This window comes from Dioscorea cayenensis, chromosome 14, assembly GCF_009730915.1.
Source record: "Dioscorea cayenensis subsp. rotundata cultivar TDr96_F1 chromosome 14, TDr96_F1_v2_PseudoChromosome.rev07_lg8_w22 25.fasta, whole genome shotgun sequence".
In the NCBI taxonomy this organism is placed as follows: Eukaryota; Viridiplantae; Streptophyta; class Magnoliopsida; order Dioscoreales; family Dioscoreaceae; genus Dioscorea; species Dioscorea cayenensis.
Genome location: NC_052484.1, coordinates 12,246,201 through 12,260,229, shown reverse-complemented (window position 1 = coordinate 12,260,229; position 14,029 = coordinate 12,246,201). Strand labels below are relative to the sequence as shown.

The 14,029-nt window shown below is 36.9% G+C and overlaps 1 protein-coding gene and 1 non-coding gene across 2 annotated transcripts; one reads left to right on the top strand and one right to left on the bottom strand.

The window, feature by feature from the left end:
- Positions 1-4,952: 4,952 nt before the first annotated feature.
- On the bottom strand, positions 4,953-5,357 carry LOC120276139. Its single transcript, XM_039282870.1, has one exon. The coding sequence runs from the start codon at positions 5,355-5,357 to the stop codon at positions 4,953-4,955; it is 405 nt and encodes a 134-aa protein (XP_039138804.1).
- Positions 5,358-6,477: 1,120 nt separating this feature from the next.
- On the top strand, positions 6,478-6,584 carry LOC120276573. The gene has a single exon (XR_005541288.1). It is a non-coding gene; the product is annotated as a small nucleolar RNA R71 (small nucleolar RNA).
- The last annotated feature ends 7,445 nt before the right edge of the window (positions 6,585-14,029 follow it).

Sequence of the window (14,029 nt, the reverse complement as noted above, 5' to 3'; positions counted from 1 at the left end):
TATTTCACAGTTTGCTTATATTACACTTATGGTGAACTGTACCAATGGGCTGAATATAAAATAGCTGGGTATGTTGATTACCTTTGCGCTGATAAAATATCTTATCTAGAGATTATTAACATGGTGAAGGAGTTAAATATACATGTCGATGGTGCTACTTTTTGGTGGATGGAAGTAAATGAAAGAAAAAAGTGTCTGGTACAAGTAAAATAGATTTGGATGCTCTTTTAATGGCAAAGAAGGTTGACCATAGAAGGCATCTGAATGTTTATGTCAAGGTATTGGAGAATGATGGTGTATCACAAGTTGAATTTGGGCCAAATGATAAAAGAACAGAAACAGAGGAAGAAAGTGACTCAGAGGAAAGTGAATTTCATGATTTTGATTACAGCTTTGAAAGTGATGCACTTGAAGACCCTCCAGATGAAGACCCTGATAATGAAGATCCTAAAGATGAAGATCCTGTAGAGGAGGAGAATTTAACAACTATTCTTGAGGATGGTGTAACAGAAACAGTGGGAAAGGAGGCTGCCACTAATTCTGATAATGAGGATTCGGATATTGCTGACTCAGAAAATTTGAAATCTTGCTCTAGCACTGATGAGGAAGATTTGGATCCTGCAAGGCCCAAGTATGGTGAGTTCAATGAGAAATCAAACATGAAGGAACCTGAATTCAAAATTGGTATGAAATTTAGAAACTTTAAACAATTTAAGGAAGTTGTCAGGAACTATGGGATAAAGAACAGGTATGTAATGAAGTTCAAGCCAAACAATAGTTAAAAGTGTAAAGCTTTTTGCAAACGAGGATGCCCTTGGTATTTGTGGTGTTCTTCCATGTATAAAGATAAAAAACACTGTTCAAATTAAGTCTGGCAATTTGAAACATGAATGCACAAGAGATCATAAAATTAGACATGTAAGTGCAAAGTGGATAGCACGCAATTACTTGGAACAATTTAGAGCTAATCCATCTTGGATGGTTGGGGGCCTTATCCAAGCAGTCAGGCTTAACCAGCAAGCTGAAATAAGCAAGCTTAAAGCATGGAGGGCCAAGAACATTGCTCTTAGGTGATTACTTTTTTTTTTAGTCTGTCTTTATATGTTTCTTGATCATAATACATATATATATATATATATATATCTAACTATAAGTCATAATAATGATCTATGTTTATACTTGCTTAAGCATAAGAGATTTTACCTTGTATTTTTGCTCATGCAATGATGGTGGATGGTGATGAACAATCCCAAATTGCTAGAGTTCATGACTATAGTTTGGAATTATTGAGAACTCATCCCAACTCAACAGTGAAAGTCAAATATATTGAAGGAGTTTTTTCAGGTATGTATGTGATTAGTTACCTATTATAGTTATATTCTAAAATTGAACTGACTTGATCTAACTATGACTAATTTCAATTTATGTTGTTCAACATTGTAGGCATGTATGTTTGTTTAGGTCCATTAAAAGCTAGATTCTTGGAGGGTTGCAGGCGCATAATTTCTTTGGATGGTTGCTTCTTAAAGGGCTTATATGAAGGCTAGTTACTTTTAGCTGTTGCCATAGATGGCAATGATAGCACATATCCTGTGGCATGGGGCTGTGGCATCCAAGGAGAAAATTGGCAATGGTTTTTAGAGTTTCCGGCTCAGGATATAGGGATAAATAAGAGCTATGAATGGCCATTCATGACAGACAGACAAAAAGTAAGTGTAGTTTACTTCTAAAGCTACTTATACTTTTATACTCATTGATTGTCCAATGTTGACTAGTGATTAAATACAAAAATGATTGTCCTGCCTTGTCAAGGGTACTATATCTTCAATGATTGGTTATTCATGACCTGGTATATATTTGTGTATGTTCCTTTATTTATATGTTCAACATGGTCTGGAGGGGATGCATATCAAGTTATGGGGCAAGATGGTCAATTTGTGGTTGACATTAAAGAAAGAAATTGTACTTGTAGAAAATGGCAGTTAGCAGGAATTCCTTGTAGCCATGCAATTTCAGCAATTTCCTATAATAGGGATAGGCCAGAGACCTATTTGGATGAATATTACAAAGTGACCATTGTCCTTAAAACATATAGACATATTCTACACCTAACACAGGGTAGAGACTGCTGGCCTAAAAGTGATCTGCCCCCCCCCCCACATGGCCACCTGAGCCAATAAATAAGAAGAGAGGCAGGAGACCATTGCTTAGAAGGAGAGAGGCAGATGAGCAAAATGTGGGCTTCACCAATGGCAGAGTATGCAAGAAAGGTATTGCAATGAGATGCAGTATTTGTAGAAAGCCTGGCCATAACAAGAGATTCCATGGCGTGCAGGTGTGTTCAAATTTAACATTATTATAATTTATTTACTTTTTTCTCTATGACTTGAATATATTTGTCATGCTTTCAGAGGAACCAAGAGGCAAATGAACAAACCAGTGGCATTCACGTAGGATAGTGAATGATGGCAATGTAAGATTTTTTCCCCTAATAAATATCTCAGTTCTTTTGCAATTATGGAGATTAATTAATCTTCTGATGCTTACTAGATTGCAAGCAATGATCCTATGGCAACCATTGACCCACAGGTTCTTCATGATAATTTTGTTCAGGTTTATCATCAAATTTTCTTTTGTAAATTTTTTTTCATTGCATACAATTGTATGCTATGAAAGTAATTAAGTTGCTATGGCCATTATAAGATGGATCTCCTCAATAGAAACATTGAAACTGGTGACCTCCGACAACAGGTTGCAGTAGAAACTGTATCACAGGTTAGTTTAAATGTTTGACATTTTTGATATTTTATTTATTAGGATTGGATATATTAACAAAACTATATCTGGTCATTCTAGGCTCCTATTAGCCAAACAAGTATGAGTGTTAGAAGGCCAAAGAGGACTAAATTGCCAACCAGGGGAGGCAAAAGGAATGAAGCTGTGAATGATAGAGGGTCTGGTGTTTCATCAAATTCAAATGAAATTGGCAACCAGGGGAGGCAAAACGTAAGTCAAGTAAATCAGCCTCATATTCAAAAAACTCCATCAACCTCAAGAATTAATATACCAAAACCTAATGTGAATGTTAAAGATGGGGCTCCTCCAAAGAAGACAAGAATATGGGTGCCACCTGGTGCTAGAGGGTCTACTGTTTCTGGTGGTACCCAATAAGCATAATGTATGTTGCCAATTTTTTGTAAATGTTGTCAACAACATATTAGTGGCAGAACATTTGGAGTGTTTGAAAACCTTTTTTTTTGTGAATGTTATTGACAATGTACTAGTGGCATAACATTTGGAGTGTTTGAAAACTTTTTTTTTTTTTGTGAATGTTATCAACAATGCACTAGTGGCAGAACATTTGGAGTGTTTGAAAACCCATTTTTTCGTTGTTTCTTCAATGTGCAAATTTTGTGATTGTACAGAATTACTGGGTTTGTGTAAAGCTTGAAAAGTGTACAATTTTTGTTGGCATTCAGATTTCTGTAGATTATACAGGTGTCCATAGACTCAATTTCTGCAGATTATATAGTTGTCCATATAGATTATATAGGTGTCCATATACTCAATTTCTGCAAATTATATAGTTGTCCATATACTCAATTTCTGCAGATTATACAGGTGTCCATATACTCAATTTCTGCAGATTATACAGTTGTTACAACATGCACATAGAATTGGAAATATCTTTCTATTCATACAGAGAAAGGAAGATCTTGTTACAACATTCACAATTTTTCCGGGGTTGCGGTGATTATGCCTTTTGGTCTGAGCATCAAAGAAGAAGAAAGACAAGAAACGGAAGAAGAAGAAGAAGAAGAAGAAGAAGAAGAAGAAGAAGAAGAAGAAGAAGGAGGAGGAGGAGGAGGAGGAGGAGGAGAATAGGGAAGGGGAAAAGCAGGGGATGAGAAAAGAGGGCAGGCGAAGAAGACGACGGAGATGAAAGGGTGGGATCTGAGCTGGCATGTAAATTAGGCTGGCATGGCACAAATCAGTTGACGAGGTTTAAAAAATCCTCACTGGCGCGTCCACACCAGCATATGAAATGTCATGATGCATGCCACGTGTGCATTCCGGCGGCCATGTCAACAATTTCTCATCGGATATGAGCGGGTACCCTCCCGTTGAAAACAAATTAAAGCTTGGAATCCAAAAAGATACGAATTGAAGTGTGGTACCCTTTTTGATAGTTGGCCATAGTGTGGTACCCTTACAGGTAAGACTCTTTGAATTCCCCTTACAGGGTGGCTTACAAGTGTAAGAATGCCCATAAACTTCTTTGTTAAGGCATTATTGTCTGGCTTACTAGCGTAAGTAGTCCGTAAGCTATCCTAAAAACAAGCAAAGTTTCCCTTGTTCTACCATGTGTGTACAATACAAAATATGACCTGGGGAGCACAAAAATGAGCATCTAACACTTGAAACACAACCAAATCATGGAAAAGAATGGCAAAGCTGAGCATTTTATTACTAACACAAGAAAACCAACCACTCACAACTAAAAATCAAAATACAATAAAAGTATAAAAAATGATTGGGTTGCCTCCCAAGAAACACTTATTTTACATTACTAGCATGATATACTTGGTACACGCATGCTAGGGAGGTTCCAAATAGGAATAATCTCCAACTCCAATTTGAGGGTCCCCAAAATAGTGCTCAAGTCCAAAGTCGGAGAAAATAGAGGCCTTACCGATTGCATGAATGAACTCAAGTGTTACCTCCTTGAGCAAAGGTTTGTTCTTGCTTTTCTTCACTTGAGTGACCACTCTCCAATTTTGCATTCGTGGCTCAACTTCATCCGTTGGAAGCAAGGAAGGTGTTTTGTCTTCTTAAGGGTTATCCAATACCTCTTCAAAAGGCCTTTTCTAAACCATTTCCTTTATAAAATCATCAACAACTAAATCAATCACATCTATATAAAATAAAGAATCATCAGAATCAAGAGAGTGTTACATAGCATCCGACAAAGCAAAGATGACGTCATTATCACCAATCCTAAGAATCATTTTACCATTACTCGCATCAATTAGGGCTTGGGAGATGGTTAACAATAGCCTACCTAAAATGGGTTGTGCATCTACATCCTCATCAACGTCTAGAATGACAAAATCCATAGGAAAGATAAACTTGTTAACCTTAACAAGCACATCTTCAATAATGTCCCTTGGGTGCCTAATGGATCTATCGGCTAGTTGCAAGGTCGGTTTCAAGTCACTAAAACCTAATTTCTTGTACATAGTGAATGGCATAACATTAATGCTAGCTCCTAAATAAGCTAGAGCCTTTTCATTAACCAATTCACCAATCATGCAAGGGATAGTGAAACTCCTTGGATCTTTCATCTTCTTTGCCATCTTATTTTACAAAATAGCTGAGCTCCCTTCACTTAATGTCACCATAGAGACCTTTTCAAACTTCCTCTTGTTTGTGAGTATATCCTTGAGAAATTTTGCATACTTCAATAGATATGGTACGTTGATATGCAGTTGCTTGAGCAACTCCAAGAAGCACTTAAATTGCTCGCATATGTGATGCTTCTTCAACCTATAGGGGTATGGCAGCCATGGAACATACTCCTTGACCGAATGGGGTACACTCTTCTCTAAAATATAGAGTAGCTCCATCCTCTTGTACCGGTTCCTTTTGAAAATCAACTACTAGCTCCTTTTCCTTACTCAAAATAGTCTCCTTCCTTATTTCCACCTGTTTACCACTCCTAAGAGTGATAGCCTTGAGATGCTCCTGAGGATTTGCTTCAGTGTTGCCCAGTAGACTATCTTGTGGCTCCCCATACAAAAATTCGCAATCTATCCAGCCTAATTCTAAAAAATCTTAAGAGATGCCTATTGATTCCTCATGGTGGACTCAATACTCTTAAATCTAGCATCTCATTGCTTAAACTTTGTGTTCATCATTTGGGTAAACCATGTCAAGATATCCTCGATAGTGGGCTTCATGTCTTGCGGAGGATGAAAGGGGAATCCCAGTAGAAGCTTTTGTTGTTGTCCCTAAGTGATGTAGGAGAAATTCGGGTGATTCCTCCACCCTAGATTATAGGTGTTTTTGTAGGGGTTCTCTTATGATCAAAGAGCACTACCACAAAATCTATCTATTTGGTGGGTCTGTGCATTGCTCTAAGGATAGGATAATCTGTAGCTATGTGTCCTCCCAAACAAGAATCATAAGACATGACTGTAGCATACTTTGAGAGTGACAAGCCATCAATCTTCTTACTCAAAGCCTCCACCTAGGCTACCAGTGTTGTAACCTCACTAACTTCTAGAATCCCAATAGCTTTGGTGATTGATTTTCACCAAAAGTTCAACTGTAGTTGTTCATGGTGATTTTCTCAATCAATTACTTGGCTGCCTCATGGATCTTTTGCCAAGTGATCCTCCTACTGTCGAATCAATGAGCTGTCAAGTGTTCTAATTGAGCCCTTGATGGAATATCTAGACTTCCATCCATTCTGGAAGATTGTCGTGCGGACACCTCCTCAATAAGTCCTTAAACCTATCCCAAGTCTCAAATAAGCACTCAGTGTCTAACTACCTGAATAATGTAATCTCTTGTCTCAATTTGGTAGTTTGCAGGAAGAACCAGGCCAAAAAGGCTTCGACAAGCTACTCCATGTAGTAATAAAAGCATGGAGAAGTGCTTGAAGCCATTGCTTGGCTTGGCCTTTCATTGAGAACAGGAAAAATATCAATCTAATCATGTCGTCAGTTAACCCATTCATCTTCAACATATCACAGACTTCCCGGAAGCCCTCGATGTGATTGTTGGGCCTTCATCCCGTAAACAATGGAACTGTGTGGATTGCTGAACCATCTGCATGAAAGCTGGGTTTAATTCAAATTATGTGCTGCTACTATCAGTCGAACAATGCTAGACTGGAATTTTTTCAGTATCGGTATGGCAAAGTCGGATAAGGTCCTCTGGTGATCTCCCTGCTCAGCCATGTTACCAGAATGCTCTTCTTCTATTCTCACTTTAAGTGATCCTATCTCAGTAAATAAAGTTGTCCTCAATCTTGTGCTAATAACTTTTTCTGCACTAAAGTCACTCTCTACTAGTAGTGATGATTTCCCTTTGGTGGCATGCACTACAATAAAAAAAAAGAACACAAATCAGAATGAACAAAAGAAAAGTAAGAACCAATAAAGCAGAAGAAAAAGAAATGGCTAATATGACGGAATAAAAGAAGTGTTCTTAATATCTCTAATTTTTCCTGGAAACTATGCCAAAACCTTGATAGGGACTCAAGTGTATGTGTTGATCTTGTAATAGTATGTGTTGAAAAGCAAGATATTGATCCACAGGGAAAACATAGTCTACTAGTACTGATCCTTAATCTAAAAACTAACCTAATCAAGTTGTGTGATGTGAAACAACTAAAAATAAAACAAAAATTAAAAGCACTAGGTGAAAATACATCTAAAAAAGTAAGGAAACGGGGTACTCGGGCATACAATCCCTCTAGGGTTTTATAAGTCTGGGACTGTGGTTGTAAATGTAGAAATCCTAATTGAACCGAGAGAATTCCTAAAGTATACTACCCCTTTCTCAAGGTGAATAGTTACTGATCTTGTATGGTGCTATACAGACACCCCTATGATCACATTGCACTCTATGACCTCTTAACAAGAATCGACAAGAATTCAAAATATACACAATTCTTCTCTTAAAGTAATTACCCTTAACCCATACAAAATAGAAACTATCTCTCTCTAGAACTACTCCCTACTATTGCAAAGAGGACGGAATTACTTGTTACTTACTTGGAAAGCTTATGGGAGGAGAACTCTCAACTCCAAAGTACCTTATCCCTAGCTAGGCGTACTCACAATTTCCCTTCAATCACGGCTTACCTATGCTAAATTGGTCTCTTAACTCATCACACAAGTACATCAAACATGAATCTAGGACTTTCGCATTAATAGTATTCAAGACAATAGAGACACTCAATTGAATTCAAAAATAAAGGATTGCAATTGAAAATCAATATAATAGTATGACAATCAAATCTTAACCCTAGAGTTCATCTATGCCTAAACACCTACAAAGTTAGTTCTTCATAAAGGGAGAACAATCAAACAATTCATAAGAGAAAATGATAATAAGCATTATTGAAAGCATTAAAACCCTTTTTCTATTACGCTTCTTAAGATTGCCAAAGAACTTCCCCTTTTTCTTCCACGAACGCAGCCAAGGTACTTCTCAATGGCTTCAATCCTCTTCCTTGAAGGTGAGTAAGCCTTATCTCTAGAGAAAACTCTCTCTTCTTTCCCAAAGCTTAGTCATCAAAAAAAATTTTCAAAACCCTCATCAGATTCTTTTATACCGAGCCACTTACGGGCATCTTATGAGCATAAGAACAAGGCTGTAAGGACTTGGAGATAATGGTCGTGTGGCTTACAGGCCGACTTATGGCCGTAAGTCTTACTTATAATGTCTTTTGTCTCGATGTTATGACCCAGCTTACGACCATAAGGGTTGGGGTGTTATCTTCTCTAGATGCCCATTGCTACCATCCTTATGGGCATAACTTACTCCTTGTAAGCTCCTTTGGACATCCCTTACGGTCTGACTTACAAGTGTAAGTCCTACCCATAAGTCTCTCTGTTTAATCCTTATATTCCCCCTTATGAGCATAAGAATACCTACAAGGTTCTCTTCTTGAGACTTCAGGCATAAGCATGGTCGTAAGGTGCCGGTAAGGAGTTCTATCTGGCTTGTTCTTCAGTTTTTGATGTTGAGAGAGCTCCAACTTCTTTGTTTTAGCTCTTAATTGCTTCTTTTAGATCTCTCTCTCTCTCTCTCTCTCTCTCTCTCATCCTTAAGCACTGCATGATACCTGAGAATATGATTTTCACCATGTTTAGCATTATCTTCCACAAAAAATACTCTAATACATGTCGATTAAATGTGCAAAACAATATTAAATGGTGCACAAATATACACATATCAGACAAAAAGGTCTTATGAGAGACAAATTACACATCAATATTAAATAGAAACTGTTGATGTTCCTACACATCATAGGACATAACCACCATAATTGTGTCATCATGCATAATTTCCTCACATATAGTGAGACCATTACCATGTACTTCAATCATGTTCTATACATAATCAATCAATTGTGTGATGAATATGTGCTCCCACCTAGTACACAAACCCCAACATATATAGAATCAATATCCACACTACATCCTTATTTCAAGGTATTTAAATAACTTTTTTACTCAGCTAAATTTCTTATCCTATAACCAATTCTTCGTTATAATGTGTTAATGGTTGGATTGTATTGGAACTTTAGATGGGAACCATATCCATGCTTTTGTTCCTACATTTGAAGTTGTCGCATTTCGTGGGCGAAAACCATATCCCACACAAAACATGCTTGTTGCTGTTTATTTTGACTTATGTTTTACATATGTCCTTGGTGGATTGAAAGGTTTAGCACATAATACTCTAGTTTTATGTGATGCTCTCTAGAGATCAAATGGCCTATTAGTCCCAAAAAGTATCTATATTATTTAGTTTATTGATATATATACATTAGCATATGCGAACAAATTAAACATTATAACTGTATTAACTACCATCTTTGCTTTTCCTTGAGAAATATTATTTGATCGATGCCATGTACTCAATAAGACCAAGTTTTATATCTCCCTATAGGGGTGTTAGATACCATCTTAAAGAGTTCGGCTCACGGACCTCTATAAACTATAAGAAACTTCTTAACCTTCGTCACTCATTAACTCATACCACCATCAAACTAGATTTTGGTTCTCATAAGGGACGCTTCAAAGCTTTCTCATCAATGCTATTCCATTCAAAACTCAAGCAGAACTAGTTTTGGATACATATACTTTGTATAATTCTATTATTAGTGGCAACAAAGATATTTTATTACCCTTTAAGGAAGAATGGACACCACAACGGCCACCCTCATAAAGTAACATGAGATAACAAAGAGAAGAGGCCAAGAATGGGTGGCACATCGAGAACAGATTGCACACTATATGTGGGCAAATAAGTAGATAATCACTTTTAATTTTATGAAAAACTATGCTTCCTTCTCGACCATGACTAATACTATTACGTTTTGGTTGTTTGTTATCAATTTCAGGGATTGTACTTGATTAATTTTTATGTTTCTATGAACAAATTTTATGTTATCATTAATCATGTTCCTATTCTAAAACTTCCTTCTATTACATTTAGCATTTATTTTGAAAAATGAATCAGCTATTATTTAAAAAAATTACGTATCTATGTGCCAATTATAGAATAGACACAGGGATGCCAAAAGATAGCCAAATGTCATCAATGAGAACCCCCACCAAAATTAACCAGTGGCAATAAAAGATGGGTGACTGTTGAAAGCCGATTTTTCATAAGATTCATAGCTTCTTAAGTGTAGCAAGGCTTCTAAGTCGATAAGGGCTTTAAACCGCAAGGATTCCATGTTGCAATTACTATAATGAAGAATGAGTTCAGAGTTATAGTCACTAAAGCAAATGTGATGACCACTTGTGAACAATTGGGAAAAGATGGGCAAGAATAAAAAATATGAAAGAGTTAAGTGGAATGGGGTGGGATAATAGACTAAAGATGATAATTATGGGAGGATTAGAGGTTAGGAACCACATGAAGGTATAAAGGTATTTCTAATTTATTTCTACTTACATTGTTGTTTTATTTATTTTCAAATTATTTTATTTAAACTTTCAACTAATTTTTTACTATATACTGGATTCATGACTTGTTCGAGATTATTTGTTGCCATGATCAAGTAATTGGACAATGTATTATTCAATTTAGAGATTAAATAGCATGCATATTAATGATAATGTCAACTCCCATTGTCCATCCAAACCGATGGTCTTAATGACATGTTTTTCAAGAAGACTAATTAACATGTCTATATGTCACTACCCATCCACAACCAATCAAAGAGTACAGAACCCAAGGGTATCTTCCACTAGACCAATAAAAATAAAAAGGAAAATGGAAAATGTCCTCCAAAGTTGAAACAATATAGGAGATGAATCATTCCACTAAAGCATTGGCAACAAAGAAGTCTACTCAAAATTTAGAACTTGCAAAGGACTATTAGTGAGTGTATGAAATTGAAAGCTGATAAGTACTTGTGTATAAGTAATACGAAGTATACTCTTCTTACATTGAACATCACTTTTATCAGATTTTATAGCTCATTCGTGTGTATTTGTGTTCTTTTGTGCATTTAGGGTTGTGGAGACAAGTTGGAAAGAAAGTAAGCAAAAGTAGACCGTGGACACAATTGTTGATGGAATTCCTGTATTGAACAAGGGTCAAGGCATAAGTTGTGATCATAAACATGTGGGTGTGTGCCAACCTCCAAAATTCTCAAGTGAATATACAAATTGGAGGAGCACAAAGGCAATCACACTCATGTGTTCCAACTTGTGTAACACTTCCAAGAGCTTCATCAATGTGGTTTAATTGAAGAAGTGACACGATCTACCGCATGGTTGTGTGCCCAATCATGCGGCCTCGATGAAGAAAGTGAATTCGGGAGTATTTTGGCAAAGACTGTAGCAGTTTACTGTAGGAAGATCGATGTAGTAGTTACTGTTCATAGGACGCAAGAAAACAAAACCTGGAAATTCACATGCCCGTGTGGAATTTCCACAGGGATGTGTAGATGCCCGATTTTAGCCCTATAAATACCGCTTTGAGAGTTTTATTTGGGGATCTTCTTCATATCTTTTGCCCATCTTTTGGGGCGAGCGCGACTAGGGTTTGGAGTGGGTTTTGTTGGATTTTAGGAGAAATTCTACGGTGTTCGACATCGAGTTCCTTTGAAAGAGATCTATTGGGGGAGCTTTCGTCAGCATTGATTTGGAGAGGTGTGCCCTAGGTTTGACAAGGAACCTTTGGAGAAGTCGAGGCGGCTCCTCAAGACCATCGATACGAACGACAAGGGGGTTTTCTTTATGGATTGCTTGCACTTACTTTCGATTTAATTGTTGATTTTGTATTGCTCTATGGAGAGTTAAACCCCTAGTGGGTGCTTGGACTTATAAATCTTAGGATGATTTTGTTTCATTGACTCTTATTATGTATCCTTTAATTGATATTTTAATTGAGTTTCAATCTTGTGTGCTTGTTGATTTTATTTTCCCTTAGGGTGGCACCAGGGTTGAGAATCTATCTAGGTAATCCTATGAAGGGGTGACAACTTCATTAGGATTAGACTTAGCGAGATTAAAGAGGGTTGAGAGGGTGAGTCAAGAGGTAGTGGGGATAGAGTGAAGTTTCAATCTTTTGTGCTTGTTGATTTGATTTCAAGAGTTCTTTACGGTCGCAATAGAGTGAAGTGCTAAGAGACAAACTCCACTGCGGTTTAGTTGCGCAAGCGATAGAGTGAAGTGTTGAAGTATTCCTTAGTACTGGGGCTTAATCGTGACAAGGGATCTTTTGCCTGGAGTAAAGGGTTAGATCTATATTAGGGAATAGGGTTTATCACTTGGAATCCATAAGCTTCAAGTAGTCCCACACAGTGTGAGGCATTGAGAGTATTCATTTCCGTCGAGGAAAAGTGTAGAGGACTAGTCATGGTTGACCTAAGGTTTGGGACCATGTGTCTTTGGATTACTACGACTCATTAAACTTCAATTAGGAGATATAATATTAGTCTTGCACTTGAAACAATAGTCCTTTGGTAAGCATTATTCGAGTATCCCATTTTACCATCGATTACCTCTCTTTCTTACTCTTGTTTGTTCTCTTTTCTCTTTACTTTTATTTGCATTGATATTTTAAATTAGCATCACAACTTGGTTTTCATTATAGTTAAATAGTAACACTTGTGTTTCCGAGCAACTATTCCCTGTGGATTCGACTTCCCACTCACCAGGGTATTTTATAACTTCGACAACCCGTGCACTTGCGGTACACACATTCACAAGGGGTGTGTCAAAAGCATATGACTACTCCGGCCATAAGATTAATAAGGTCTATAATTGGTTAATGGCCGACGATACTAGAGCTATGGCTTTCTAAACAAAAGATGAAAAGCTAAGGAAATATTTGATGGAACACTTCTTTCAATCACTTCACAATCAAGGAGATTTTTTTTTTAAAGCCCATTTATTAATTTATTTATTTACTTATTTGTGTGTATTATGTTGTTGCTATGTATTTACTATATTACAATATTCTTTTTTCTTAACAAGGAGTTACGGACTATGCAATATCCTAAAGAATTTAGCCATCAAACCAAGAAGAATGCTACGGGTAACTAATTCTATTCTTGTCATTGTATATATATTGTTGTCATTAATTAGCTCATGATATTAAAAATTAAATTTCTCCATATATGCAAGTCTTTTTAAGTATTGAAGTGTGGCAAATGAACATAGGATGGAATTGTAAACTCTAGTCTTTAGATTTTCATAAGATTGACTATGAAATGATTGCCTCCTTCCTTTTGAAATTAATTTTTGTGCTTATGTATGACATGATCCAAATTGTGTGTGTGTGTGTGTGTGTACTGCAAGTGCACGGGTGTCAAAGTGATAAAATACCCCGGTGAGTGGGTAGTCGAATCCATAGGGAACGGAAGTATTAGTAGTAACCATTTCTTAATTGTCTAGTCAAAATCAATTGTTTATGATGAAGTGAACTAATTGTAAGAATGTCAATAAGAAAGCAAGGAAGATCTCAATCAATAAGGATGAGGTACACGGGCAATGCTCCCCCTACGATCTAAAATGAAGCTCAAGACTTGCTAAATGCTTTTAAACCAAGTTTGATAAGTCAAGGTAATCAAAGAACAACTGGCCCTGCCTCCAAGCCACTGGTACTAGTCCCCTACAAGGTCCCGGTGGAGAAATAGTTCAATCTCAACACCTCACACCCCATATGACCTTAATAAGCTCTAGGGATAGCTAAGAGAGAAACCGATTCCTAAAGATAGGTTTAACCCTACTTCTAGGTGAAAATCCCTAACCCCTTATAAGGTCTA

Coding starts and splice junctions, on each gene's coding strand:
- LOC120276139 (XM_039282870.1), bottom strand. CDS start 5,357: ATGGCAAAGAAGATGAAAGATCCAAGGAGTTTCACTATCCCTTGCATG.